General features: G+C 51.3%; 1 protein-coding gene across 2 annotated transcripts in view; it reads left to right on the top strand.

Annotated features, from left to right (window-relative positions):
• Positions 1-27,327, top strand: part of LOC131091638 (S-adenosyl-L-methionine-dependent tRNA 4-demethylwyosine synthase TYW1-like) — a 106,661-nt gene that overhangs the window by 6,578 nt on the left and 72,756 nt on the right. For both annotated transcript variants that reach the window (XM_058037812.1, XM_058037811.1), the window contains exons 8-9: positions 461-568; positions 14,535-14,622. In XM_058037812.1, the coding sequence (XP_057893795.1) occupies positions 461-568; positions 14,535-14,622 (196 nt within the window). The remainder of the gene's footprint in view (positions 1-460; positions 569-14,534; positions 14,623-27,327) is intronic.

The raw sequence follows: 27,327 nt of genomic DNA on the forward strand, positions 1-27,327 counted from the left end.
TGTTACCTGAGCAGGTCCTGTATGTCCTTTGTGAGTGTCTGCCTGTAATCATTTCTCTCTTCTGGAGTGTTTATTGATTGCAGATTTTGACTGAGAAATCCTCTCTATTGCTCTCCAGTGCAAGACCCAGAGCTGCTGTGGCACTTTAATCCTCCCTTGAGCCATGCACTGTGGGTTGGGAGTTATTGCTGGGTTGAATTTCATAGGAAAGTAAATGGTTCTTCTGGCTGGGTTTGGGAGTGCTGGCTGCTGCAGAGCAGGAGGAATAAATCTCACTGTCAGCAAGGCTCTTGGGTTTAAAGGGGTTCAGGGTTCCATATCCATCCTATGGGTTTTTGGTAAGCTATTGCTTGTTTTGAGTGGTCTTTACTGGTGAGGAGAGCTCATTTCACTGGTTAGCTTAGTCTTACATTTAACAGTGAGATGAATTCTTAATTTTTTCCCCTCCTCTCTCCCACAGGGAGAAGAATTGTTTGAAACTGGTAGTGAGGAGGAAGCTGGAGACACGAATTCTGTCATTGATGTTGAAGATCTTGGCAATGTCATGGGCCACATGAAGAAAGCAAAGGTACTGCTGTTAGAGGGGGCATGGAATGGTCAGGTCTTGTTCACTGAGCAGCTGGATTGATTAAAATATAACTGGCTGGATTTGAATCCATGGGGTTTGGTTAGAGGGAGAGTAAAATATGAGCCATTGAAGAACCTGGTCCCAAAAAGAACATCTTTGGAGTAGTGTTGGGTGTAGTCACTGTAGACTGACTCTGTAGCTTGCTCACCAAGCAAATGCTGCCCTGATAACCTGGGAGTTCCAGTCTGAGGGAAGATCTGCTTGCAGAGCTAACTCTGGGTCTGGCTGCAAATCTCTGCACTGAGATTCCCAGTGTGGTGGCTGAACACAGGTCCTGTTCCTGTAGTGCCCGTGGGTTGTCACTGAAATGCAGGTGTGAGTGAGGACAGGGGCAGAGCTGCAGGTGCAGCAGGACCACCCAGCTGCCAGAGCACCTTGCCTTGCTCACTGCTGCCCTAGGGTGAGGCCTGTGCTTCAGACTCAGGGCCTGTCACACAGCCCCAGCTCCTGCTCCATCTTGCTGGGTGTGTTCCCAGTGCTTCTCTTGGTGTCCCTTCCCTGTGCTCAGTCTGAGCTGGGATGTGTCACACTCCCCTCGCTCACACCAAGCACTGGGGACAGGGGGCAGCTGCAGGGCCTTGCTGTGCTGCCCAGTCTTTGCTGGCTGAGCAGTTGTTGGTCAGGGTGGCCTGTGGTGTGCTCTGAGCCCATCTGCTGACCCCCTTTGCTCTCAGTGCCCTTTGCTGTCTTGTGCACCCTTGAGCTGGTGGCCATGCCCTTCTCACCAAGCTGACTCTGTAATGACACACGTGGTGTGTTCCTTACCCTGGGTGTGCCTGCACTGTGGGGTTTTCACAGCTCTTTCCCAACATGGGGCCCTGGCACAGGGTGCCCAGAGCAGCTGTGGCTGCCCCTGGATCCCTGGCAGGCCAGGCTGGATGGGGTTTGGAGCAGCCTGGGGCAGTGGAAGGTGTCCCTGCCTGTGGAAGGGATGTGGAATGAGATGGTCTCAGGTCCCTGCCAATCCAAACTGCTCTGTGACCGTGTGAAAATACAGCAATGTGCTCGTGCTCTGAGCTGAGGTGGCACTGCTGGGCTCCCTGGAGGCAGGCTGTGCTCACAGGAGGGTGCTTAGAGAGCAGGAGCTTACAAGGGGATCTCTGTTGGTGCCCTCAGGGAGGGGAAGGAGGTGAATCCAACGCTGCTGTTTGCAGCCAGCTCTGTGAGGAGAGCAGCCCCCGCGATGGGGCAAGGCTGTCAGAGGGATTGCCTGTGCACTGCAGCTCGTCAGGGAAGGCTGGGCAGCCTCTGGCTTCCCTTTGGAGGGAGGAAGGACCGCAGTTCCTCATGGCGAGCATTAACTCTGTTCTGTCTCCTCTCTCCTGCGCTCGCCACTAGAGGTCAGCGGCCCAAAGGGAGCGGGGTGCCGCGGCAGCTCCGGGGCCGCGGTGACAGCCAGCACTCGTGTGAAGAACTGGCACTGAGCTTTCCCTGAGTGACAGAATGTAGCAGCATCGTGATCGAGGAGCAGTGTAACCCAGGAAAAGCACGTATCATAGGCCAGTTTACAAATAAAATGTGAGCACAGCAATAAAATACTTTGTGCTGTTCAGTGGAAGAAGTCAGTGCTGAGATCAGTGTGGTGTGGGTTTGTACACAGGCAGGGAAAGTTCACTGCTGTCTGTGCCTTGGCTGAGGCAGGAGCCAGACTGATTTATCATCAGCCTTCCTGGTGCTCTGCTGGAGCAGGGAGAGTGTTGGGTGTGCTTGTGTTCTGCAGTAACTGTGACTCAGGGTGCTGTGGCCCAAGTGCCACCCTGGTCAGAGGGGCAGCTGCTGCCTGGGCACAGACACTCACCTGGAGCTGGAACCTGCAGGTGTTGATCCTTTGGGCCTTTTCCTTGGAGGAGCTGGCAGGGCTGTTCTGCTGTGAGAGTTGAACTCTGCTCTCCTGCAGAGAATCAAATCCTGAGGGGGCAAGTGTTGGTGTGGGCCTGAGAGCTCACTCTGTGTGTGCATAAGGGCACCTCTGTTGAAGTCCCATCCCCTTTGTGGGCTCTGAGAGATTTCCTGTACCAGGTGAGTCGTTCTGCCTTTGGCCATTTTAGCCATTTTCCCTCTCATGGCATGCTGGACTGTGTAAAATGGGTGTGACACTGTTGTTTTCCCTGACCTGACCTGTTGTCCTGCAGGACTCCTTGCCCACACAGCCAAGTGCTCTGGGATCTGAACTGCTCACACACAGGTGAAAAAGTCTGAGAGGAACTTGGGTATCTGAAGGGTTATGTCACAGACAGTTCTTCCTCCTCAGAGTTCCTTGGGTCTGGAATGTGCCTGACACTTTCCAGCAGGAGTTCTTTGGGTGTCATTGTTGGATATTCACCCCTCTGCCTATGGGATGTGGAGCAGCAGGTTCTGCCTCATGCATTGTAGTTAATTAGAAATGGTTTTGGGTCCAGCTTTCATCTCTTGTGCATGGATTGGCTCTTGTGAGGGTCACTAGCAGGTAAGGCAGGCACAGATAGTCAGAATTCCTTATTGTCCTGCCTTTTCTGGGATGAGGCTGTGGGGGATCTAATAAATCCTTGCTCACATCTCTGCTGGTCATCTTCATTTCATTTTGCATCTGTCTTTTGTTTGCCTTGACAGAAATCAAGGCTGAGATTTGTCTTTCAGCTTTCCCCTCCATGTTCTGCAGGTTTGTAAGGTACTGTCAAGGGGCTTGAAGCAGGTGCTGGATTCCTGCAGCCACTCTGACCAGGCAGATGGGTTCAGGAGTTCCAGGGCAATGCCAGGACCTCTCTGCCAGGTTGAATTATAGCTATTACAGACCGAGCTAGAGAAGAGATGGATTTTTGAAGAGCTGCTGAGTGTGAAGTTTCACAGTTCATGGTGATGGTGCCTTCTGCACACTGAGTGTGAGCCCAAACTGACACAGGGTTGGGTAGATATTGGTAATATATTCAACTGTATTAGCTGGTAGCTGATCCAACAGCAAATTCCATGTGAGTTTACCAACTCTCATAATATGTGCTGATGGCTTTTAATGCATTTAAGAATGAGGTGGACTTTGGAGTTTTGCAGTTATGGCACACTTTGCCTTTCCTGCAGAGTTCTTCCCTGGTGTGGATTTGTCAGGGAAAGTGAACTCTGAGGGTGTTGGTGGCCTGCAAGGTGCCATTAATCCCAGGGACACCAGTTCTTAGTGTGGAGCATCTCCCCCAGCTGGGAGATCAGCTGGAAGGACAGATCCATCTACACTCATTGCCAGGGAATGGAAGGACTTTATTAACCTTCACATTTCTAAACTTCAGCCATGAGTAATAGCAATAATAATGTCCTGATTCCTTGTTTGATGGGTTTGGAGGCAATCAAATGAGCATATTTGCTGATGCAATTTTGAGATGAATGCTCATGTTTTCTACAACAAGCAGTGTAATGATGCTGGCAGGCTATTTGCAATGTAAAGAGAGAGGGGTTGATAGGAACACACTGAGAGTTTCCAGGAGCCAAACCCTGCCCCAGAGTGTTCAGTTTGTGTCCCTCTGTGTCCCCTGGTCCCTGAAAAGTCACCCTGGGTTGGCCAGTGAGAATCCCAGCCCTTCCAGCCTTTCCTGGGAGCCCTTGGAGCTGCTCTGGAAGCCCAAATCTTGCAGCCCTGGGGGAGGGAACTCCTGAGGGAGCTGGGTTTGGTTGGGGTGGGACAGTGGGCAATGGGGTGTTTAAGGCTTTGTGCTATAGCTAGGAACTTTTTAAAGGAGGAAGGAATAGTCAGTGATGTGCTAATCAAATGGAACAAAATTTGAGTATGTAACTTTCAGTTAAAACTGATGTGGACAGATCCAAAAGCTTCAGCTTTTAATGGATGGAGGATTCCTTTATGAAAAATGAAAAATGTGCCCTTCTCTGGGCCAGATTCTGACCTGTGCTACTCTGGCTCACAATTCAGTGTGAGTCTACATTTTAAAATGAGCTTTAAGAAATTAAATTTAACTTCTTGGAGACTACTTCTGCCATTAATAGCAGGGTTTGCCATAGGGACACTTCACCCTTCTCCTTTCCTGGGTTCAAGTCTTTTTTCTCTAAACCCTGGCTAATGGAAAGGATTACAATTACTAAACAGAATTACAAGAGATCTTGAGGCATTTTCTGAGGAAGGCTTGTGAGTGATAAAAGGGAAAAAAGAACCCCAAAATAACTTTAATGTAACCTTTGTCTGGATCTGCAGTCTGCAGCCTCTGACATGTGCTGTGCAGTGACTTCCTTGGTAAAGGCATTTGAGAGCTCTCAGTGTTTATTTGCAGCCTTTTCCTGACCACAGGAAAAAGAGAGGGTCAGGACTGACCCTGCAACAGCCCAGCCCTCCTGCTCACCATTTCTCACCAACTTTGTGCTCCATTTGTCAGGTAGTTTTCTTTTTGCTGTGCATTTTTAAAGTTTCCTACTTGTCTAATGACAGATTTGAGCAGATTTCCTGAAATTCTACACATCAAAGCAGCAGAACCTCTCTGCTCTGGAGCCAGGCTGGAGAGCTGGGGGTGCTCACCTGGAGAAGGATCCAGAGAGAGCTCAGAGCCCCTTGCAGGGCCTGAAGGGGCTCCAGGAGAGCTGGAGAGGGACTGGGGACAAGGGATGGAGGGACAGGACACAGGGAATGGCTCCCACTGCCAGAGGATGGGATATTGGGAATGAGGAATTGTTCCCTGTGAGGGTGGGCAGGCCCTGGCACAGGGTGCCCAGAGCAGCTGTGGCTGCCCCTGGATCCCTGGCAGTGCCCAAGGCCAGGCTGGGCAGGGCTGGGAGCAGCCTGGGACAGGGGAAGGTGTCCCTGCCATGGCAGGGGTGGCACTGGGTGGGCTTTGACATCCCTTCCAACCCAAACCATTTCAGATTTCTGTGGTTTTTCGACCACTTGGAAAATTGCCATTGAAATGAAATGTTCTTTTAGTCTTGAACTCATGGAAAAGAAAGAAATGGAGTGGAGAAGTCTTTACAGAGCCACTTGAAAAAGAATCTGCAAAAGATGGCAGGAGTATGGAAGGATGTGTGCTGCCTGCTCTGTGTGAGAGAGCAGAAGAGACTGAATGGAAAATCTTACTGGTTTGAATTTGGGCATTTGGGACTCTTGTTAAACTGTGTTAACTGGGCTTCAGTTGGGATTTTTGTAGCACAGAAGAAAGAAATAAAATGTGAAAATATGGCTCAGTTTTCAAGTATAAGCAGTCCCTTTTGGGTGGACACAGACACACTGTTAGTTTTGACTCCTTTGGTGCTTTTGAAAATCAATCTTCTTCCTGGCTTGTCCAAGGAAGTCTCCCAAATCAAACAAACTCTGGCAGAGTCCCTCAGCAGTGTGTGAGCTGGAGCTGTGCTTCAGCAGCACCTTGTAAAAGCTGCCCTACAGCAGAGCAGTGCTGCTGGAGCTCAGAGCAGCACTCTGAACCCTCCTGCAGCCCTGCAGATACATTGGAAAGTTGTGACCTGGGATGTTTCATGTCCTTGAGGACTTGGACTGATGCTGAATACAAGAAAATGATGTTGTTGGGATCATTTTTGCCTCTGCATTTCATGGAAGATGCTCAGGGCCCTTTCAGGCTGATGCACTCGGATGGCAGCATAAGCTCCTGTCACTGCTTGTCAGCAGGAGTTTGGGATTTAAATGCTGTAAATGTCCAGAAATCTCAGCACTGACTTCTCAGACACAGGGAAATGGAAAATTCCCTCCATGAGGATGGAGCTGCAGGTCTGTTTGCCTTTGCTCAGGTGGGAGCTGCTGCCTCAGGATAGCACCAGGGACCTTCTGTATCCTACAGCATGGGGAGGGAGGTGGGGGTTCCACCTCCTTATTTAAGATTCACAGGGTTTCTACTTCAGGAGAGAAAAGTCCTGATTCTGAATTTGGGGTGTTTGTTTTTGTTTTTTGATATCAGTCAGAACTTCTCAGGGACTTTCCCCATTTTGAAGGGAACCTACAAGGAGGATGGAGTGCCAGGACACAGGGAATGGCTTCCCAGTGCCAGAGGGCAGGGCTGGAGGGATATTGGGAATGAGGAATTGTTCCCTGTGAGGGTGGGCAGGCCCTGGCACAGGGTGCCCAGAGCAGCTGGGGCTGCCCCTGGATCCCTGGCAGTGCCCAAGGCCAGGCTGGGCAGGGCTGGGAGCAGCCTGGGACAGTGGGAGGTGTCCCTGCCATGGCAGGGGTGGCACTGGATGGGCTTTAGGGTCCCTCCTAATCCATTCCATGATTCTGTGACTTTGGGGCACTTTTTGAGAGCACCTGCCCCAGTTTTCCCTTCTGGCCCAGGCAGCTGATGTTTCAGTCATGGCCAGGTTTCAGTCATTGCCCTGTTCCCCTCTCACTCCTTGTGCTGCTCTCAGCTCTTTGTGCTTCACTGGGCAGTGCTGGGGTGGGTGTGTAGCCTGTGATTATGCAGACTCTGGCAGGTGTTTTAATAAGATTTTCTGTCTGTTGGGCAGTTTGCTGGTTCACAGCTCGCTCACTCTGGGTTCTCAGGTCTGTGTGCTGCAGGAGCTCCAGGCTGTCTCTGCTGGTGACTGACAGCAGGGAGGGCTGGGGTGCTGTGGGATTGATGGGGTGTTCATCCCTGGCTCAGCAAATTGCAGCTCTGTCTGTGCCTGTCACAGCTGAATTGTGACAGCCACAGCTGTGTTCCTGCAGGAGGACAGTCCCCAGGGTGCACCCTCTGCTCCTGTGCTTGTGTTCAGGGCTGTCTGTGCAGTGGGGCCCCTATCCCCATTTCCCCATGTGTTTCAGCCTTCCAAAAGGCTGTTTGTAAGGACAGGAGTGCCATGCCTGTGGCAGCCTGGTGTCCCCCAGCTCCCCATGTGGTTGCTGTCAGTGGTGCCCCTGCCAGAGGAGCTGCCAGCATTGCTGCCTGTCCTGCTGCCCCCGGGGCTTTGCTTCCAGAGCTCTGCTCTGTGAACTTTAACTCTGCTTCATGTCGTTCATGAACTTTAATAGTTCATTCCCCAGCTCCTGGGGAAGTGTTGCTGATCCTTCTTGCTGCCAGGCAGCTTTTTCTGACAGCCTGGCCAGCGTTCCCTCAGTGCTGTTCTGTTAGTGCTGGCTCCAGCCCTGCTATGTTCCTGTTTGCTTAATGCTTGTGCTGTTCTTTTGGGAAAAGGTCCTGGAGCTTGTTAGATGGATGAGGCTGTAAATTGTGGCAGGGCCAGGGCTTCCCTTTGTGTGACCACTGGGAGGTTAAGCAGGAAAGAAGTTCAGTCATAATTGGGTGTAAATTATTTTTTTTCTGAGAGTAAAAGCTTTTGGGAGAGCTTTTTTTCCCTGCCATGGCACATCAGTAAATAGAGCCATGAGGCTGAAAGTGCTAAATTCAGTTAATTTAGAGAATCATAGAATGGTTTGGGTTTGAAGGGGGACCTTAAAGCTCATCTTGTTCCATGGGCAGGGACACCTTCTACTATCCCAGGCTGCTCCAAGCCACATCCAGCCTGGCCTTGGGCACTGCCAGGGGTCCAGGGGCAGCCACTCTGTGCCAGGGCCTGCCCACCCTCACAGGAAAGAATTTCTCCTTAATATCAAACTCTAATTTCCCCTCTGTCAGATTGAACCTGTTATTCCTTGTCCTGTCCCCCCAGTTCCTGGTGCAGGGTCCCTCTCTGGCTTCCCCGTGTCCCCTCCAGACCCTGGCAGGTGCTGTGAGGTCTCCACACAACCTCCTCTTCCCCAGGCTGACCAGCCCCAGCTCCCTCAGCCTCTGTGTGGAGTTTCAGGGTCTTTTTTATTTTTCTCCCCCCTGCACAGTTTGAAGAGTGTTTGATGGATAAAGTGGGAAACACGGGGAGCTGTTGGGCACCTGGGCATCCTGGAGAATCACAGAATTCACAGAGTCTCTTCCACTGGGTTGGAAGAGACCTTCAAGATCATCGAGTCCAACTCATGCCCTAAAACCTGAACTGAACCCTGGCACCCAGTGCCCCATCCAGGCTTTGTTAAACACACCCAGGGATGGGGACTCCACCACCTCTCCAGGCAGCCATTCCAGAACTTTATCACCCTTTCTGTGAAAAACTTCTTCCTCATATCCAGCCTGTATTTCCCTTGGTGCAGCCTGAGGCTGTGTGCTCTGGGTGTGTCAGTGCTGCTGCAGACAGAGCCCAGCCCCAGCTGAGCACAGGCACCTTTCAGGAGCTGCAGAGTGATGGGGGCAGCCCTGAGTCTCCTTTTCTCCAGGCTGAGCACCCCCAGCTCCCTCAGGGCTTCCTCACAGGGTTTGTGTTCCCAGCCCCTCTGGATGTGCTCAGTGTCCCAAGGTCCTTCCCAAGCTGAGGGGCCAGAGCTGGAGAGGGCACTTCAGAGAGGAGGACAAGTGGCAGTGGCACATCCTGGTGGTCACCTTTGAGTTTGGAAGGCAGATTTGGATGAAGCCCTTTGAACCACTGGGATTTGAACTGGGGCAGGGAATGCTGAGGCCCTCGCTTTGTCAGGGTCCATGGATTTGTGTTTTCCTTGCCTTGGGACTGTGCTGCCTGTTGTGCTCCCTGTGAGAGGGAAAGGGAAAGGATTCCTTTTCCTTTCAGCTGCAGAGCAGGGGATCACAGCTGAGCTTCAGCTGCCTTTATTCACAACCAAACCCCTCCAGCCTGCAGTGGAGCTGTGCTGAGCCTTCCAAGGAATCAGGGGGTATCCAGAGGTTTTCCTCATCTCTGGCCCCCTCCTTTGTGAGCTGCACCTCCAGTTTTTGGCAGTGGAATATTTCAAGGGCCTGAAAAGCAGGCTCTTGTCACTGCTTGCTTCATTTGTTATGGAAAGACAGTGATTTGCCTTGGATTTACTGCAGGGCTTTCTACTAAATCACCACAACTGGAGAAGTTTCCTCTGTGCAAAGTTCACCTTTTTCCCTTCCTCTCCAACCCTCAATAACAGATCTGAAAGGTTTATTAAGCAAATAAGTGGAAATCCCTGTGCAGTGAATTCCATTTCCCACCAGGAGTACGTGCAGCCAGTCCCCTGGCAAAGTGAGCAGGTCAGGTATTGCAGGGCAGGGAAAAACAAAATATGATTTTGTGTACAGGCTCTCACATCAGGGTGTGGGCAGGAGAATTGTGATCCTCTCTGTGAGGGGAAAATGATAATTGAACTGTATTTCTGCCTTGCCAGGGAGGAATTGGATGTTGTTCTGTTGAGGTGCTGCAGTGGCAGGGAGGTAGAAATGGAAATGTTTTCCATGCAGAAGGACTTTGTGTTTGGAGGCTTTCTTGGATAGGGTCTCTCATTTGTAATTAATTCAATGACTGCATTTTTAACATTAGGATGTGCTCCATAATGGAGGTTTAGTTCTCCTGAGATGCTAAAGCACAGGCCAGGATGTGTCCATGTTTAAATCCTGCTCAGGACTTCAAGGGGCTCCCAAATCACAGCATCAGGGAGTGGTTTGGGTGGGAAGGGACCCTAAAGCTCCTTGGGTTCCACTCCCCTTCCTTCCTCTAGCCCAGGTCTCAGTCTGTGCTAAGGTAGGGCCTTGCCTGTGGCCTGGGTTAATTGATGGCTTGTGGCAGGACAAGCTCCTTATTTAACACTTGGAAGATGAAGTTTTTTATCTATTATCTCCTTCCTTCCTTATGCATGAAGCTTTCCCAGCAATATTAATATTTTACTGTTGAAGATCTTGCTGATAAATTAAGATCAAGGCTCAAGAAATGAGCTTTAAAACCCACTAAATGGCAATTAATTATTAGATGTAGGCTTCCAGGGGAGTTTTGATGTGTTACAGAAGCCAATGAAGTCCTGCCTAAAGGCTCAGGAAGCTGAATGGAAGGGAGTAGATGGTGGATGCAGCTTTTTCCTTCAGAAAGGACCATGTTGTACTGGTTGTTGAAAAATACATTTCTGAACAACATCCCTGAGGCTGTGGGCAGTTATATCCAAAATGAGTAGGGAAGGTAATAATCTCTGTCCCTGAATGTTTTACTCTCCTATTTCCTTCTCAAGTGTTTATTAGGAGCTCTGTTTTGTCCTTGAACTTCTCTGTGTGTGGGTTTTAATATTCAGATGTATTTTTCTTTGGAGGCACCTTTTATTTTCTGAGCTGTTGCTCAGGTGCAGAAGCAGTCTGTTCATGTGCAGGAGCAGGCAGCCTCCTCTCCCTGTTTGTGAAGAGCAGTTTGGCAAGTCAGGAGCACTGGTTTCCTTAGTGATGCTGACAGTTGGTGAGGAGACTCAAACTGAAAGCATTTCCATTAACTTTTCCATGGCTTTGGCACAAAAGAGGCTTGGATGTGAAATAGCCTCAGTACCGTCAAGACAAAATGTCCTCTGCTGGTTTTTGTTGTTTATCCATAACTCCTTCAATGAAAGCCATAAAGGACTGACAGATTACAAGTTGCATGAAATATCCAAGTAATTATTTCTGCTTTGATGCTTCTTTGTGCAGACATGAGACAATAAATACCCATAAAGTCTCAGCAGTGACACTCACACAGCAGGGGAGTCACCACTTGTTACGTGCCAGGGTTTGTTCCTCCTGCCCATGACTTTATCCCAGTGTCTGGAGCTCCTGCCCAGGGTTATCTCTGTGTGGAAGCAGCTCCCTTTTCCCTTTTCCCTTTTCCCTTTCCCTTTCCCCTTTCCCTTTTCCCTTTTCCCTTTTCCCTTTTCCCTTTCCCTTTTCCCTTTCCCTTTCCCCTTTCCCCTTTCCCCTTTCCCCTTTCCCCTTTCCCCTTTCCCCTTTCCCCTTTCCCTTTTCCCTTTTCCCTTTTCCCTTTTCCCTTTTCCCTTTTCCCTTTCCCCTTTCCCTTTCCTTTTCCCTTTTCCCTTTTCCCCTTTCCCCTTTCCCTTTCCCTTTTCCCTTTTCCCTTTCCCCTTTCCCCTTTCCCCTTTCCCCTTTCCCCTTTCCCCTTTTCCCTTTTCCCTTTTCCCTTTTCCCTTTTCCCTTTTCCCTTTTCCCTTTTCCCTTTTCCCTTTTCCCTTTTCCCTTTTCCCTTTTCCCTTTTCCCTTTTCCTTTTCCCCTTTCCCTTTCCCCTTTCCCTTCCCTTTTCCCTTTTCCCTTTTCCCTTTTCCCTTTTCCCTTTTCCCTTTTCCCTTTTCCCTTTTCCCTTTTCCCTTTTCCCTTTTCCCTTTTCCCTTTTCCCTTTTCCCTTTTCCGTTTTCCCTTTTTCCTTTTCCCTTTTCCCTTTTCCCCTTCCCTTTCCCCTTCCCTGGCTGCTGCTGGAGGGGAGCAGCCTTTCCCTGCAGGCCTTGCAGTGGCTGAATTTTGGTGCTGCAGGTGGCTGCTGCTCCAGGGCTCCTCTGCTCTGGCGAGTGCTGGGAGTGGCACTGCAGGCACACCCTGGTTTGGTTGTTGTGGGAACTCAGCACATCACTCCAGATGTCCAGAGTTACCGAGACAACCCTTGTGGGGAGCTCAGAAATCCTGGAATGTTGCCAGAAGTGCTTGGTGGTTGGATTTTGACCCTGCACGGGATGTGCCACCTGTATGAGCACAAGAGAATCACTTGGGGATAAGAGGTGTAAGAATTAATTATTCACAGGGTGAAAATACAGGTTTTGGGATTTTGGTACAGGGGGGTTATGGAGACAAGATGGAGGAATCAGGGTGTGTCTTGTCCTTCTTTCTTCTTCTTGTCATCCATTTTCTGTGGTGATGTTGGCACTTTGGGGTTGGTTCATGTTAAATGTGCACTTGTTAATAAGGGTAAAAGGTATTGGAAGGTAAAGGTAAATATGATATACGTAGATTTTAGTATAAAAATAGACAACCGCCCAGTGGGAGGTCAGAGTGCCCTTGGCTGCCTTGCTGTCAGCCCTCTGTCAGGCTGGGAGAAAACTTTGTAGATAAGAGATAATAAACAATATTGAAGACTGAAAATCTGAAGAGTGCAGACTCGTCCGTTGGAGCGCGGGCTGTCCCAAGGCCATCCTACAAACAGCCAGACTGGTCAGGTTATTGTGAGGTGGTTGTGCTCTCATGAAACATTGGGGCTTGAAACCTGCAGTCAGTGTTGGATGAGATTTCACAGCCTGGTGGTTAAAATATCCTTGGGAATTATTGCTGTGTCAATGGGACAAATCTCGTGTGCTGGGGGTGTTCCTTTTCCAGTTTGCCATCCTAAGTTTCTGCTGGGCAGAGGGATGGTGTTGCAGTGGTCACAAGGGTTGCAGGATGAAGAGAGAGATGAGAAGGCTTGATTTCATGTTCAGAAGGCTTGATTTATTATTTTATGATATATATTACATTATGACTATGCTAAAAAGAATAGAAGGAAAAGTTCTCAGAAGGCTGGCTAAGCTAAGAATAGAAAAAGAAATGAAAATAACAAAGGAGCTCTCCCTGATCTGTCCCAGAGAGAGCTTGTCTTTGATTGGGCCTTAATTGTAAACATGGAACATGGGCCAATCCCAGATGCACCTGTTGCATTCCACAGCAGCAGATAACCATTGTTTACATTCTCTTTCTGGGGCCTCAGCTTCCCAGAAGAGGGAAAAATCCTAAAGAAAGGATTTTTCACAAAAGATATCTGTGACAGGAGGGGCTGTGGGCAAGGGAGCAGCCTTTTCCTGCAGGTCTTGCAGTGGCTGAATTTTGGTGGTGCAGGCACACGCTGGTTTGGTTATTGTGAGGTTGTTGTGCCCTCATGAAACATTGGGGCTTAAAACTGCAGTCACTGTTGGATGAGATTCCACAGCCTGGTGGTTAAAATATCCTTGGGAATTATTGCTGTGTCAATGGGACAAATCTCGTGTGCTGGGGGTGTTCCTTTTCCAGTTTGCCATCCTAAGTTTCTGCTGGGCAGAGGGATGGTGTTGCAGTGGTCACAAGGGTTGCAGGATGAAGAGAGAGATGAGAAGGCTTGATTTCATGTTCAGAAGGCTTGATTTATTATTTTATGATATATATTACATTATGACTATGCTAAAAAGAATAGAAGGAAAAGTTCTCAGAAGGCTGGCTAAGCTAAGAATAGAAAAAGAAATGAAAATAACAAAGGAGCTCTCCCTGATCTGTCCCAGAGAGAGCTTGTCTTTGATTGGGCCTTAATTGTAAACATGGAACATGGGCCAATCCCAGATGCACCTGTTGCATTCCACAGCAGCAGATAACCATTGTTTACATTCTCTTTCTGGGGCCTCAGCTTCCCAGAAGAGGGAAAAATCCTAAAGAAAGGATTTTTCACAAAAGATATCTGTGACAGGAGGGGCTGTGGGCAAGGGAGCAGCCTTTTCCTGCAGGTCTTGCAGTGGCTGAATTTTGGTGGTGCAGGCACACGCTGGTTTGGTTATTGTGAGGTTGTTGTGCCCTCATGAAACATTGGGGCTTAAAACCTGCAGTCACTGTTGGATGAGATTCCACAGCCTGGTTGTTAAAATATCCTTGGGAATTATTGCTGTGTCAATGGGACAAATCTGGTGTGCTGGGGGTGTTCCTTTTCCAGTTTGCCATCCTAAGTTTCTGCTGGGCAGAGGGGTGGTGTGACAGTGGTCACAAGGGTTGCAGGATGAAGAGAGATATGAGAATGTTGACCTCATGTTCAGAAGGCTTGATTTATTATTTTATGATATATATTACATTATGACTATGCTAAAAAGAATAGAAGGAAAAGTTCTCAGAAGGCTGGCTAAGCTAAGAACAGAAAAGGAAATGAATAACAAAGGAGCTCTCTGATTCTGTCCCAGAGAGAGCTTGGTCCTGGATTGGCCATTAATTGTACACATCCAACATGGGCCAATCACAGGTGCACCTGATGCATTCCACAGCAGCAGATAACCATTGTTTACATTCTTTCTCTGGGGCCTCAGCTTCCCAGAAGGGAAAATCCTAAAGAAAGGATTTTTATGAAAAGATGTCAGTGACAGGAGGGGGTGCAGGATTAGAGGGAAGCAGGAATTGCTGTGTGGCACAGTCCAGCAGGTGTGTGGCTGTACCCCAGTGTCTGAGGTGAGGCCTGGCTCTAACTGGCTCTAATTCCCTGTGATTCTTCCAACAGAGAGAGCAGGAGCTGCAGGAGGGAGCTGCTGGAGCTGAGAGGAGAGAGATGATCACCCCAGCCCTGAGGAAGGCACTCACTAAACAAGGTGAGGCACAGCCCAGAGCCTGGAGCTGCCTTTGGGCACAGGATGGCACAGGGGCTCTGGGGGGGCAGGGGCTGCCCTGGGCCCTCGTGGCAGGCCTGACCCACGGACAGGACAGGACACACGGCATGGCTGGGGCTGGAAGGGCCTCTGGAGATCACCCAGTCCAGCAGCACCAAGGCAGGGTCCCCCAGAGCAGGTGGCACAGGGGCTTTGGGGGGTGGCCATAGAGGGACATCCGGCCTGTCCTGGCAGCTGTTCCAGAGCTCTGCCTCTCTGTGGGAAGAGGTTCTTCCTCATGTGGAGATGGAGGTGGTTGTGGTTTAGTTCATGGCTGCTGCCCCTCATCCTGACACTGGCACCACTGAGCAGAGCCTGGCACAATCCTCTGATACCCTGGGGGTATTTTATGGATTGATGGGATTCCTCTCAGCCTTCTTTTCTCCAGACTGAGCAGGCCCAGCTCCCACAGTCTCTCCTGACCAGGGAGATGCTCCAGACCCCAGATCATCCTTGTGGCCTCCACTGGACCCTCTCCAGTAGCTCCTGGTCCTTCTTGAGCTGTGGAGGGCAGAACTGGGCCCGGCACTGCAGAGTGCCTCACCAGGGCTGAGCAGAGGGACAGGATCACCCTGCCTTGCTGGGAATGCTCTTCCTCATGCCCCAGGACACTCTGCTGCCTCCTGGGCAGCTCCTCCTGCAGTGCCTGGAGCTCCCAGGGCTTGATGAACCTGCTGGGGCAGCTTGAGAGATGTGCCCACGGTCCCACACTGCAGCTCCCACGGTGTAGGTTTGTCAGGGAATATTTAAAGATCAGCTTTGCATCTGTTTTGCAACTTAGTCCCTTGTTTTTACCTCGGTTTCAAACTCTGATTTGTTGCTGAAACACTGTTTCCAGAAAAGGAAGCAGTTCAAACTAATTTTAACCATCCACTAGATGTTGAAAAAGATCAGCAGCTCTCCAATGAGAGCAGTTGGAGTGAATTTCATGTCTTTTTTTAAAACAAAGGACCAACATGAGGAGAGCCAGACTGAGCCCTGCAGTTCAGGAGCCTCAGCTGGGAGTGGCAGAGGCAGGAGGGGACTGATGGGAGCTCCCTTTTGCTGCTCACATGGAGACTGCAGGGAGTTCAGTCTGGCTTCTTTTCTCCCTTGGGATGCAGTGTGCTTTACTTGGTGATAAGTCAGTGTTATCATGGCACTGTTGAGGTTGCAAAAGGTGTTTAAGAGCTTCAAGTTCAACCACCAACCCCCCTGTTCAGCACTAAATCATGACCTCAAGAGCCACATCCTCACATTTATTCAGCGCTTGTAGGGATGGGGCTGGCCTGGGCTGCTCTCCTGGAGCTCCTGATAATGTCCCTGTGTCACTGAGGGCTGGGGGCTGGCGTGTCCTGGGCCAGTCCTGCTGTGCAGCCCAGCCCTGCTGCTCTCAGGGCTGAGCCCTGCACTGCTCTGCCCAGCCTTGGTCACTGGGTTGGCATCAGCCTTGGCACAGCAAAGAGCCCTTGTGTGACCGTGTGCTGTGAGGAATGACCCAGGGGCTCAGGAGGAGTGGCAGGGACTTTGCCTTCTCCTCATGGCCCCGTGCAGGCCTTGGGCCAGTCCATCTTTTCAGCCTCTCTCCTGAAGGCTGTGCTGTGGTGGCAGCTACTTTGGTTTTGTTTGTCATGTATTTGACTGCATTTAATTTATCTTTGACTTTGTTTTGTGTTTAAGGTGGCAGCCTTTTGTTTTTATTTATTCATTTATTCAGTTGCTTCTAAAGACAGCAGGGGATGGGGGCAGTGCTCTGTGCTGGCTCTGTGTGATGGTTGGAGCATTTCCCCTTGGCTCAGTCTCACTTTCCCTGCTTGTTTGGGTTTGGGTGTGAATGGAACTGTGCTTTTGTACAAAGTGGCCATTTGGAAAATAAAGCAGTGCTGGAGAGAAGGTCACCTTTCTACCATAATTCTCTTGACTCAAAGAAGGCTCCCCAGAGAGCTCTGATTTCCTTGTGACACTCCAGAGACAGGAATTCATTATCCAGAAAAGTGGGTCCAGGTTTTCCCTTCCTGCAGTGCTCATGGCAGTGCCAGTATTGGAGCCACTGGTAGGATCTGCTTACATAAATCTGCACTTTCAAAGACTCCAAACTGTTGTGTCCTCACAGCCCAGCTGCCTCTCCCAGCTCTCCCTCCTCTGCTGCTCACCAAATTCTTCAGTGGTCACTCAGCTGTGAAAAAGAGAAGCTGCATTGGATTTTTTTTATGTCATATAACATTTTTTCCTGTAAATAACACACCAGGAAGGCTTTTGTGGCTTCAAAAATAAAACAATTCCCTTCTTCCCTCAGCATCATTCCCCCTAAAATAACAAGTGCAGTGGAGTCAAAAGATGATCTCATTTATTTTGCACCAACTGGTTTCTTTGGGTGCAGGCTCAGTGTCTTTTCAAGAGTATCCCTGAGGGCATAATTAGCCCAAGAGAAAGAAAATTAGTATTAGTGGGTCAGGGAGAGCTGTTCTTTGATTCTGCAGTTGCATAACAGAGGTTTTCCTTGGAGCAGCATCTCCTCAGACCATGGTAGTGCTCACTGTGGATTCACCATCAAAGCAGTATACCTTCCTCGATGTTAAGGGAGCAGTGCTCAAGCAAAGGTTTTTATTTTAGCCCTGGCATTGAATATTGGCTAAATTTAGCCTCTCCATCGGGTTGCTGAGCCCTTGGAGCTGCCTGCTTGCAGGATACCTTGATAACAGCAAGATACCTTGATGCTGAGCAAGAGCTGCTTTTGAAAGTCCAGCCAGAGGCAACACAATCCCAGTTCCCTTTCCATCAGTGCCCAGCTCTGCCTGGAGCAGCAGCACAGCTCTGAGGCTTGGGTGAGTGCCAGTGCCCTGGGGCAGAGGCTGGCAGTGCTGGTTGGTTGGGTTTGCAGTGCTCCTGGTGGTGCTTCAGCCGTTCTGTGTGCCCGGGCAGCCAGAAAGAAATGAACAAAACTGGAAATGGAAACAAGCTTTCCATGTGTTGCTTGGTGAGTACAGCCCAGTTTCACATTTCCTTTTTGGGCTTGCTTGTAACTTTATGACACAGTCCCTTTTGGGCTCAAAGTTGCTTTTGCTTGGCCTGGGTGCCAGGAGGGTTTGGTCCAGGGTGAAGGACTCGTGAGCCTTTGCAGTGTTCCTGATTTCTCATTTAAATCCTTGGTGAGCTTTAGAGGGAGTCTCGAGCTGCTGTTTCAGTAGGAAAGATGAAAGTAGAAAAACACAGTGGGGTTTTCTTTTCCTGTAAAACAAACAAAAAACCAAACACTGTTCTGTGTGCCAGGACAGGCTCAGGCTGGATCTCAGGGAAAGAGATGCTGGCACTGCCCAGGCTGCCCAGGGAATGGGCACAGCCCCGAGGCTGCTCCAGGGGTGCCCAGGGTGGGGTTGCTGAGGTGTCTGTGCAGGGCCAGGGCTGCACTGGATGATCCCTGTGGTCCCTTGCAGTCAGGCTGTTCATGACTCAGGGCTGACCATGGCTCTGTGCTCTGCTGGGGTTGGTGCCATCATTAGTCACAGCTGCTCCTGGACCTGCCAAATGTTTTATTGACGCTGATGGTCAGAGGGAAGCCAACCATCCTGCTGGATGCTGGCAGCTGGGAGAGGGATTGTTCACTGCCTGCCTGAGCTATTTGGAGCTCAGACATGATGTGTCTCAGTGCCAGCCACCTCCATCAGCCCTGGCATGTCATGGGGTTGTTCAGCAGCCCCAGGTTGGCTCTGACGCACTTCCCTCAACGGGGCACGAGTGGAACAGGAGCAGTGAGCCCAAAGCCCTGAGAGCTGAGTGTGGGCTGAGGAGGCTCCAGAGGGCAGGGATGGATGGGATATTGGGCAGGAATTGTTCCCTGTGAGGGTGGGCAGGCCCTGGCACAGGGTGCCCAGAGCAGCTGTGGCTGTCCCTGGATCCCTGGCAGTGCCCAAGGCCAGGCTGGATGGGGCTTGGGGCACCCTGGGACAGTGAAATTGTGGCACTGGATGGGATTTAGGTCCCTTCAGGTCAGACCATTCCAAGATTCCAGATTTCTGAAGCTGCTCACACTGTGTTTGTGCCATGCTCTTTGCTTTGCCCTCTCCTGCTGTTACAGGACCAAACAAATCCCTGCTCTCCCTGCCTGGCAGCACACTGGGGTGGGTTAATGATGCCAAAGGCTGACCCTGCTGACTTTGGATAAATTATTCCATCCCACAAGGACGGTTTTGCTGCAGTCCAGTTGGTTCTGTCTTTACTGGTTAAGGAAGGATACAATTTAGCCCCAGGGTGCCCAGGACACCTCTGTTTTCCTTGTCTCCAAAGACAAGTGGTGCATTAAGGGACAGCTCTTATCTGAAATAGTCTGGCCTTCAGCAGCCACGTAAAGTGTCGTGCTCTGACTTTGTGCTGCAGCTAAAGCTGTGCTTTGGCCTGTGGCTTTTAGTGGGGAAGGGAAGGCAAGAGGCTGACTTCAGAAAAATACTGAAGGCTGGGCTTTTCAAGTGCTCACCAAGCTGGGGTTGAGGTTTTTTAAAAGCTTTGGTGGCTTTTGCTGGCCCTTCTCAGGCCAAGGTTCCTGCAGCTCTGGTGCCCAGCTCAGGCTGGCTCTCTGTGCTGAGCCTTTGGAAGGGTCAGTGTGTGGAAATGGCATCTCAAGCCATGGCACAGAGCTGGTGCTGCTGGCTGGGGGCTCTGCAGGCTCTGTGCTCCAGGGTGTGGGCTCTGGCAGGCTTTGGGAGGAGCTGATCAACTCCAGGTGGCACTAGCAGCCCACAGCTGGCTCTGGGATCGGTGGCACTGCTGCAGTCCCCAGAATGTGCCACAGAAATCAAATACTGGCTGTGGGCAGCTTAAAAATTACTCTGCTAGCTAAGAAATTACTTGTGGTGAGCAGAATAAATACAGTGAACAGAGCCAGGCACAGAGATCAATTCTTTAGGAAATGTCAGTAAATAAAGGGCAAACACACAGGTGAAAGGAAGGAGTCCAGGCAGCAGAAGATGCTTAAGACCCACTGGGGGAGAGCTGACTGCAATTCTGATGTGCTGGCACTGCTGTAGCACCTGAGCAGGAGCACAGGAGATGGATAAATCACATTTAGGGGGCTGATTCTTCTCTCATGTGTTACCAGAGCTGGTAGAATAACCCCATGTATAACAAAGAGGAAAATAAAAATAAACACAGATTTTGAAGTGTATCCTTTTTTTGGGTTTGTTTTAGATTTTGGCAGGGCTTTGGAGAGTATTGAGCTTTGAAATTAAGTCTAAGCTGGAACAAAGTACAGGATATGTTCAGTCAAGGATAGAATTTGCTGTGCTTTCTTTGTAAGGTGACACTCGCCCCACACAAGGGGACAGTTCAGACAAATGGAAATGTGGAGAAGGAAATGTGCCCTGAATGACTGAAAAGTGTCTCAGGAAAACAGAACAGAAAAGAGATGCAGCTCCTGGCAGGCAGCAGTTCTGTCTGTTACCTTCTGGGTGTGTTCAGGGGGCTTCAGGAGGAGACTTGTGCAGGTGGAACCTCCCATTCCAGACTTGACTCTGAGGTGCAGCTCAATGCCAAGTGCTTGCAGATTTCCTGTGAATAAACAATTGCAGAGTCCCAGACTGGTTTTGGTTGGACAGGACCTTAAAGCTCACCCAGTGCCACCCCTGCCATGGCAGGGACACCTCCCACTGTCCCAGGCTGCTCCCAATGTCCAGCCTGGCCTTGGGCACTGCCAGGGATCCAGGGGCAGCCCCAGCTGCTCTGGGCACCCTGTGCCAGGGCCTGCCCACCCTCACAGGGAACAATTCCTCATTCCCAATATCCCATCCAGCCCTGCCCTCTGGCACTGGGAGCCATTCCCTGTGTCCTGTCCCTCCATCCCTTGTCCCCAGTCCCTCTCCAGCTCTCCTGGAGCCCCTTCAGGGTCCCCAGCAGCTGCCCTGGAGGTGCTGTGACGCCCCAGCACTTCAGCCACACAGAATCCTGGGCTGGTTTGGGTTGGAGGGACCTTAAATCCCACCCAGTGGGATGCCATAGCAGGGACACCTCCCACTGTCCAGCCTGGCCTTGGGCACTGCCAGGGCTCCAGGGGCAGCCCCAGCTGTGCCAGGGCCTGCCCACCCCCACAGGAAACAATTCCCAATTCCCAATATCCCATCCATCCCTGCCCTCTGGCACTGGGAGCCATTCCCATGGGGGTGGCTGAATCCCCAGCTGGACTGGTTGATCTCTGAGGTCCCTTCCAACCCAAAGCAGCCCATGATCCCTTTTTGGGAATGCTCTGCCTTGGTGCTGCTTTTGGACACAAAGGGTTCAGGTACAGAAGGTTGTGCTGCATTTTCTCTGGTGTTGGTGCAGGTGAGGGTTTCAGTGCTCTCTGAGGCTCTGCCAAGGCATCACTGAGGCATTCCCTGTGCTTCAGAGGGAAAGGTGCTCTTGGGTTAAGAGAAACATCTGAGTCACAGGTTTTGAGAATCTTGGAGGTCTCTTGTGATCAGCTGGGGAGGCTGGAAGTTGTGGTAGCTCCTGGCACTGCCACCCCTGAGCTTTGCCAGTCTCATTTCCCTGGCTCTAGGTTGGCTCTGGGCTGTCTGTGCAGCAGCTGAATCCCTTTCACTGCCCCCAGGAGGTTTTTACTGTGTCCTGAAAGTGTCCAAGATGTTTGTGCTGTGCACAGTGCCAGGGATCTGAGGCAGCTGGGAGCCAAAGCTCCCATCCCTTTGGGAGGGACAGGGTTTGTGCTGACAAGGGACAGTCCTGCAGTCCCTGCTTCTGTCCCACTGCTGCCTTCAGCTCATGGGAGCAATCCTTCCCCATTCACAAGCCTTTTGTATTTCTGAAGAGCCTTTTCTCAAACAAAGAGACTATCTGAAATGGGTCTTGGTGGGCCTGGTAAGAATTTCTTCAAGGTTGAGCAGTTCTAGGAATGAACCTGGAGGTGTCTCTTGTCATGCTTGGGCAATCTGAAAAATTCCACTTCCCACTTCTTCTAGATTTGTATAAAATGCTGATGTAATGTGAACAGGTGCCTCAGCAGGGGCATTTCTTCTTTCTTCTTCTTTCTTCTTCTTTCTTCTTCTTTCTTCTTCTTTCTTCTTCTTCTTTCTTCTTCTTCTTTCTTCTTCTTCTTTCTTCTTCTTCTTTCTTCTTCTTCTTTCCTTCCTCTTCTTTCCTTCCTCTTCTTTCCTTCCTCTTCTTTCCTTCCTTCTTCTTCCTTCTTCTTCCTTCTTCTTCCTTCTTTTCTTTTTCTTATTCTTTCTTTTCTTTCTTCTTCTTTTCTTCCTTCTTCTTCCTGTTATTACTGTTATTATTATTACTGTTATTATTTATTGTCAAGTATTCTTTGTCTGGGTGGTGACTCCAGCACAGCAGTTGTGTTTTAGTGTGGTAGGGATGGATCCTGCTGTCACTGACCTTCAGCTCTGACCCTGTTACACTGCAGTCCTTCAGAGCTGCAGGAAATTGGGAATTTTTCCCTGTAAAACTTGTGCCAGTGTGGGGCTGCCCTGAGCTGCAGCTGTGGCAGATCCTCCCTGCCTCAGAGCAGTGGTTTTATTGCAGGAGAGTGCTGGCTAGCCCCATGCAGAGGTGGCAGCTGGACTTGGCTGCTCTCAGGGCAGCCCTGGGACAGCCAGCAGGGCTTGGAGGCACAGGGGGGCCCTGGAGGAGCTTTCCCAGCTCCCAGAGCCTGCACTCCTGGAGAAGGATGGCTCTGTCTTGTCCTTTGTGCTTTTTGGAGCTTTTTCAACCATGGACCTTCCTTCCTTCCTTCCTTCCTTCCTTCCTTCCTTCCTTCCTTCCTTCCTTCCTTCCTTCCTTCCTTCCTTCCTTCCTTCCTTCCTTCCTTCCTTCCTTCCTTCCTTCCTTCCCTTCCTTCCCTTCCTTCCCTTCCTTCCCTTCCTTCCCTTCCTTCCCTTCCTTCCCTTCCTTCCCTTCCTTCCCTTCCTTCCCTTCCTTTCCTTCCTTTCCTTCCTTGTAGAGATCTGAGGTGTCAGCCAGGCAGGGCTTATCCCCTGTGCTGGGGCAGCCCTGGGCCCCTCAGGACACAGCACACACCCTGAGGGGTTGGAGGTGTCCAGGGAAGGGCCTGGAGCCCAGGAGCAGCTGAGGGAGCTGGGCAGGGGCTCAGCCTGGAGCAGAGGAGGCTCAGGGGGCCCTTGTGGCTCTGCACAGCTCCTGACAGGAGGGCACAGCCGGGGGGTCGGGCTGTGCTCCAGGGAACAGGGACAGGAGCAGAGGGAACGGCCTCAGGCTGGGCCAGGGCAGCTCAGGGGGGACAGCAGCAGGAATTTCCCCATGGAAAGGGGGCTCAGCACTGCCAGGGGCTGCCCAGGGAGGTTTGGAGTGCCCATCCCTGGAGGTGCCCAGGGAAGGGCTGGAGGTGGCACTCAGAGCTCTGGGCTGGGGACAAGGTGGGGATCAGGCACAGCTTGGACTGGATGGGCTGGGAGGTTTTTTCTGACCTCAGGGATTCAGTGTCTGTGGGTTTTGTTCTGGACATTTTGCCACCTGGGATGGTCTGCAGTCCCTCAGCACAGCTCTCAGGGTTGTACAGAGTGCAGGGGGTGTGACACAGCTCCTGATATGGACACTTGTGCTTGTAGAAATTCAGGTGACCTGCTCTGCTCTCAAAAAGAACAGAATTGCTCAGTTATGGACATAATTCATTCATGTCCAGGAGCTTGGGAAGACTGGATGTGTGTCTGGCACTGGTTAGCTGGCAAAGCACATCCAGAGCCCCTGGATACTGGGATGTGCCCCAGGAATACAGACAGCAGTGTTCTGGCTCAGTGCTGGGAGCTCAGCTGGCTCTGTCCCTGAGTTCTTTGAGTTTCAGAGAAAAGACTTTTAAACTCTTATTTGCAGGATGGAGTGGAAATGCTGCAGTGTGGTTCCAAAGAGCTGAGCCAGTCCTGCCCCAGCCTCTGGAGCAATCAGGAGCTGTGACTTTGGCCATCCCTCCAGTTCCACATCCCTCTGTGCTCTATTAAACTCCAGTTGGCCTGTCAGGGTGAGCAATCACCACATGTTCCTCAGCCTGGTGTTACTGCCTGATAACACTCACTTCACCCCAAAGGTTGTTTAAAAGCTTAATTCACTTCTATAAAAGTGACACTTAATTTCAGTGAAGTTTGGCAAGCTTCTAGATCATCTAAAATTCATCATCTAGAGCAGGATCAGCTCATAGCCAGCCTTCAGATGAGATGTTCTTGTCCTTTAGGTGGGAGCTGAGCTGAGCACTGTGAGCCTGCTCATAATTGAAGGGATCCTTTGCATATTGGACTGTGGAAATAATAAATAGATGGGTTTGTTGAGCTGAAGGTACACAGGGTGGGGAACAGCAGGTCCCTCAAACACTGCATTGTTTGCAAGGTGCTGTATCCAAATGTGCACTTAGAGTTATTGGTCACGAGTCCCAGCCCTTGGAGCAAGGGGGGGATGTGATCACAGGGGCTCCTGGCACCCACAGCTCCAGACTTGGGGCCCTCAGCAGGATTGGACTCAAGCTCTGATGGCCTTGGCAGAGCCACAGGGACGTTGTGGCAAAGCTGATGGAAGAGTGGAGCTGGCCTGAGCTTCCAGAAGGCTCAGCAGGAGCTGCAGTGTGGGAACAGGGCTGGACATCCTCAGGCTGGCTTTGAGCACAGATTTTCACACGTTTAATTTGAAGCTTTGCAGTCAGGATGTGCAGTCACATATTTAATTTGAAGCTTTGCACATAGGGATGTGCTGGCACTGCTGAGGTCACACCTCTGTCCTGGGGTCACATTTTGGCCCTCACTGCAGAGAGGACATTGAGGGGCTGGAGGTGTCCAGGGGAAGGGAATGGAGCTGGGAGGGTCTGGAGCCCCAGGAGAGGCTGAGGGGGCTGGGAAGGGCCTGGAGCCGCAGGAGAGGCTGAGGGAGCTGGGCAGGGGCTCAGCCTGGAGCAGAGGAGGCTCAGGGGGCCCTTGTGGCTCTGCACAGCTCCTGACAGGAGGGCACAGCCGGGGGGTCGGGCTGTGCTCCAGGGAACAGGGACAGGAGCAGAGGGAACGGCCTCAGGCTGGGCCAGGGCAGCTCAGGGGGGATTTTGGGGAAGTTTCTCACTGGAAGGGTTGTCCAGTCCTGGCAGGGGCTGCCCAGGTCCCCACCCCTGGAGGGGTTTAACAGCTCTGTGCCTGTGGCACCTGGGGATGTGGGGCAGTGCTGGGGAATGGTTGGGTTGATGATCTCAGGGGGCTTTCCCAGCCAGAGCAGTTCTGTGATTCTGGGACACTCCCAGTTTCTTGCTCAACCTTTTGTCCTTTATTTTGGCCCAGACTGCTCTGCTGCCTCCTTCCCAGAGTGCAGCCAGTGCTGAAAAGGGCTCTGCAGTCCTCACTGGCAGCAGGGGTGGGGCAAGTGTCCACCCTTGGTCTCTGGTATTTTCTCTCATTCCCAAGTATCAGAAGCTTGGCATGGCCAGCATCTAATGCTGGGTGACCACACCTTCTCCCAGTTCCCACAGTGTGCAGGACCCCAGTTCTGTGCCTTTAGGGTTCTGCACATGTCTGCTGCTCCCTGCTGTCACCACAGCTGGGATTGCTGGCAGTGACAGAGATGAGTAACCCCCCTCTCATCCCCAAAGCTGGCTGGTGTTTGTAAGACTGTTTTGATGTTGAATATGTACAATTTTCTTGGCTTTTAAAGGAGCTGTGGGTGCTTCACATGGTGGAAGTTGATTTAAGGAACCTAAGAGAAAATGCTGGAGCTCTGGAGCTTGGCACCTTGCTCAGTTCTGCTGCTTCCTCTCTTCCCTCAAACAGCTCAATAGCAGACCTGGGTGGGCATGTCCTATTTCCAATGTAATTTTTCTGCAAAACCCATTTGAAAGCAGCCATGTTGCTGTTACTGACAAGTGATCTGTGAGAGAATAATCTTCTGTGACTGGTGGTGCTGGATTTGGAGAAATGGGAAAAATAAGGCTTGGATGTGCTGGGTGACAGCAGCAGAGTGTGCCTTGCACAGCTGTGTCAGGGGGAGGAGGAGTGCAGCACCTTTTCAGCTCTCATCCACAAATCCTATAAGGACACACATTTTAGCAGGGAGGTCTCAGCTGAGATTAGACCTTGCTGGACAAGCTGTTTACAGAGGAAAGCTGCAGCAAGAGGCAGGGCAGAGCAGGGCAGGGAGGTGTTGGGTTCCAGCCATTGCAGCTCTGTTGTGTGGCTGTGCCCTGCATCAGCATCCTCTGAGTGTGAGCCAGTGTGAGGTGAGGGTGTCCCCAGGGCTGCACGTGGCTTTGGGGACTGGCTGTCACAGGATCCCAGAGTGGTTTGGGCTGGAAGGGACCTTAAGGGGACAGGGCAGGGACACCTCCCACTGTCCCAGGCTGCTCCCAATGTCCAGCCTGGCCTTGGGCACTGCCAGGGATCCAGGGGCAGCCCCAGCTGTGTCAGGGCCTGCCCACCCTCACAGGGAACAACTCCCAATTCCCAATATCCCATCCAGCCCTGCCCTCTGGCACTGGGAGCCATTCCCTGTGTCCTGTCCCTCCATCCCTGTCCCCAGTCCCTCTCCAGCCTTCTTGCAGCAGAGGTCACTCTGCCTGGATGTTCCAGTGTGAGGAGATGGATCAAACCCCACCAGTGGAGTGGGCAGAGGAGCCTGGGCAGCTCCTGCTGGCTTTGAGTGGCAGGAGCAGAGCATTGCTTGGTTTCCTGTTAGCCCTGTCTGTGTGCACACAGTTTGATTTCTGCCTGCTGCAGCTGCTGTGGCATCTGCTGCTCCTGCAGTTCCTGGCTGGCTCGGTGTCCTTGCAGGTGCCAGGGACTTTGGGATGCTCTCACCTTGCTTTGGGGCCCGGCAGTGCCACAGCAGCTCAGGGACAGAGCAGCAGGGCAGGGCGCTGGTGCTGCTGTGCAGGAGCTGAAGGCCAGTTTGTGAGCTGAAGGCTTTTTCCCTGTTGAGTTTGTGCTGGTTGGCAGAAAGAAGATTTGACAGCTAAAATGTGATATTTTTCCTTGCCTTGAAAGTGTTCATAAGAGCAGCAGGAAGGTGCAGTAGGCAGCTGGGAGGTGCTGAGTTTGGGGACAGCCAGGCCAGTGACATGTGAATGCCACTGCGAGGTGTCTCAAATCCCTCTTATTTTTATGCTGATTTTGAAGGGACTTTTAATCCTTCAGAGATACTGGCCTCTAAGCACTTTTCTCAAAGAGGAATATAACCCCACTCGAACAGTTTGGGTAATAATAGCACTTAGTGCTTAACGAACGTTGTGCAATTAATCCTCCGGGGCTCAGTGGAGTAGAATTGTGTTGATCTTGGCTGGGGACTGAGGAGCTGATGTGAGCTCAGCTTTCCTTTGGCTGTGGAGGAGCAGCTCCCTCCCCGTGGAGCTGGTGAGGCTCTGGGGGGTTCAGGCTGAGCCCTGGCTGTGTTCTCCCTCCCAGCTGATGCTCCTGTCCTGCAGGCTGGCACAGCGATCCTGGCTGGTCTGGGCTCATGGCCTGGGGCCAGGGACATGCTCCTGGCTCCCTGTCCTGCTCCTTGGCTCTGTGAGCTGTCCCTGCCTTAGCCAGGCTCTGCCATCCTGTCCATGCACCTGACTCAAACCAGCCTCAGCCATGCCAATCCATGTCCCGCTAAAAGGAACCATTTGCAGTGGGCTGAGGTCCCTGGGGTGCCACTGCCATTGCTGGTGGTGTCACCTTGGGGCCAGTGGGGAAGAGCAGCATTGAGTCCACAGTGTCAGTC

This window comes from Melospiza georgiana, chromosome 19 (assembly GCF_028018845.1).
Source record: "Melospiza georgiana isolate bMelGeo1 chromosome 19, bMelGeo1.pri, whole genome shotgun sequence".
Lineage (NCBI taxonomy): Eukaryota > Metazoa > Chordata > Aves > Passeriformes > Passerellidae > Melospiza > Melospiza georgiana.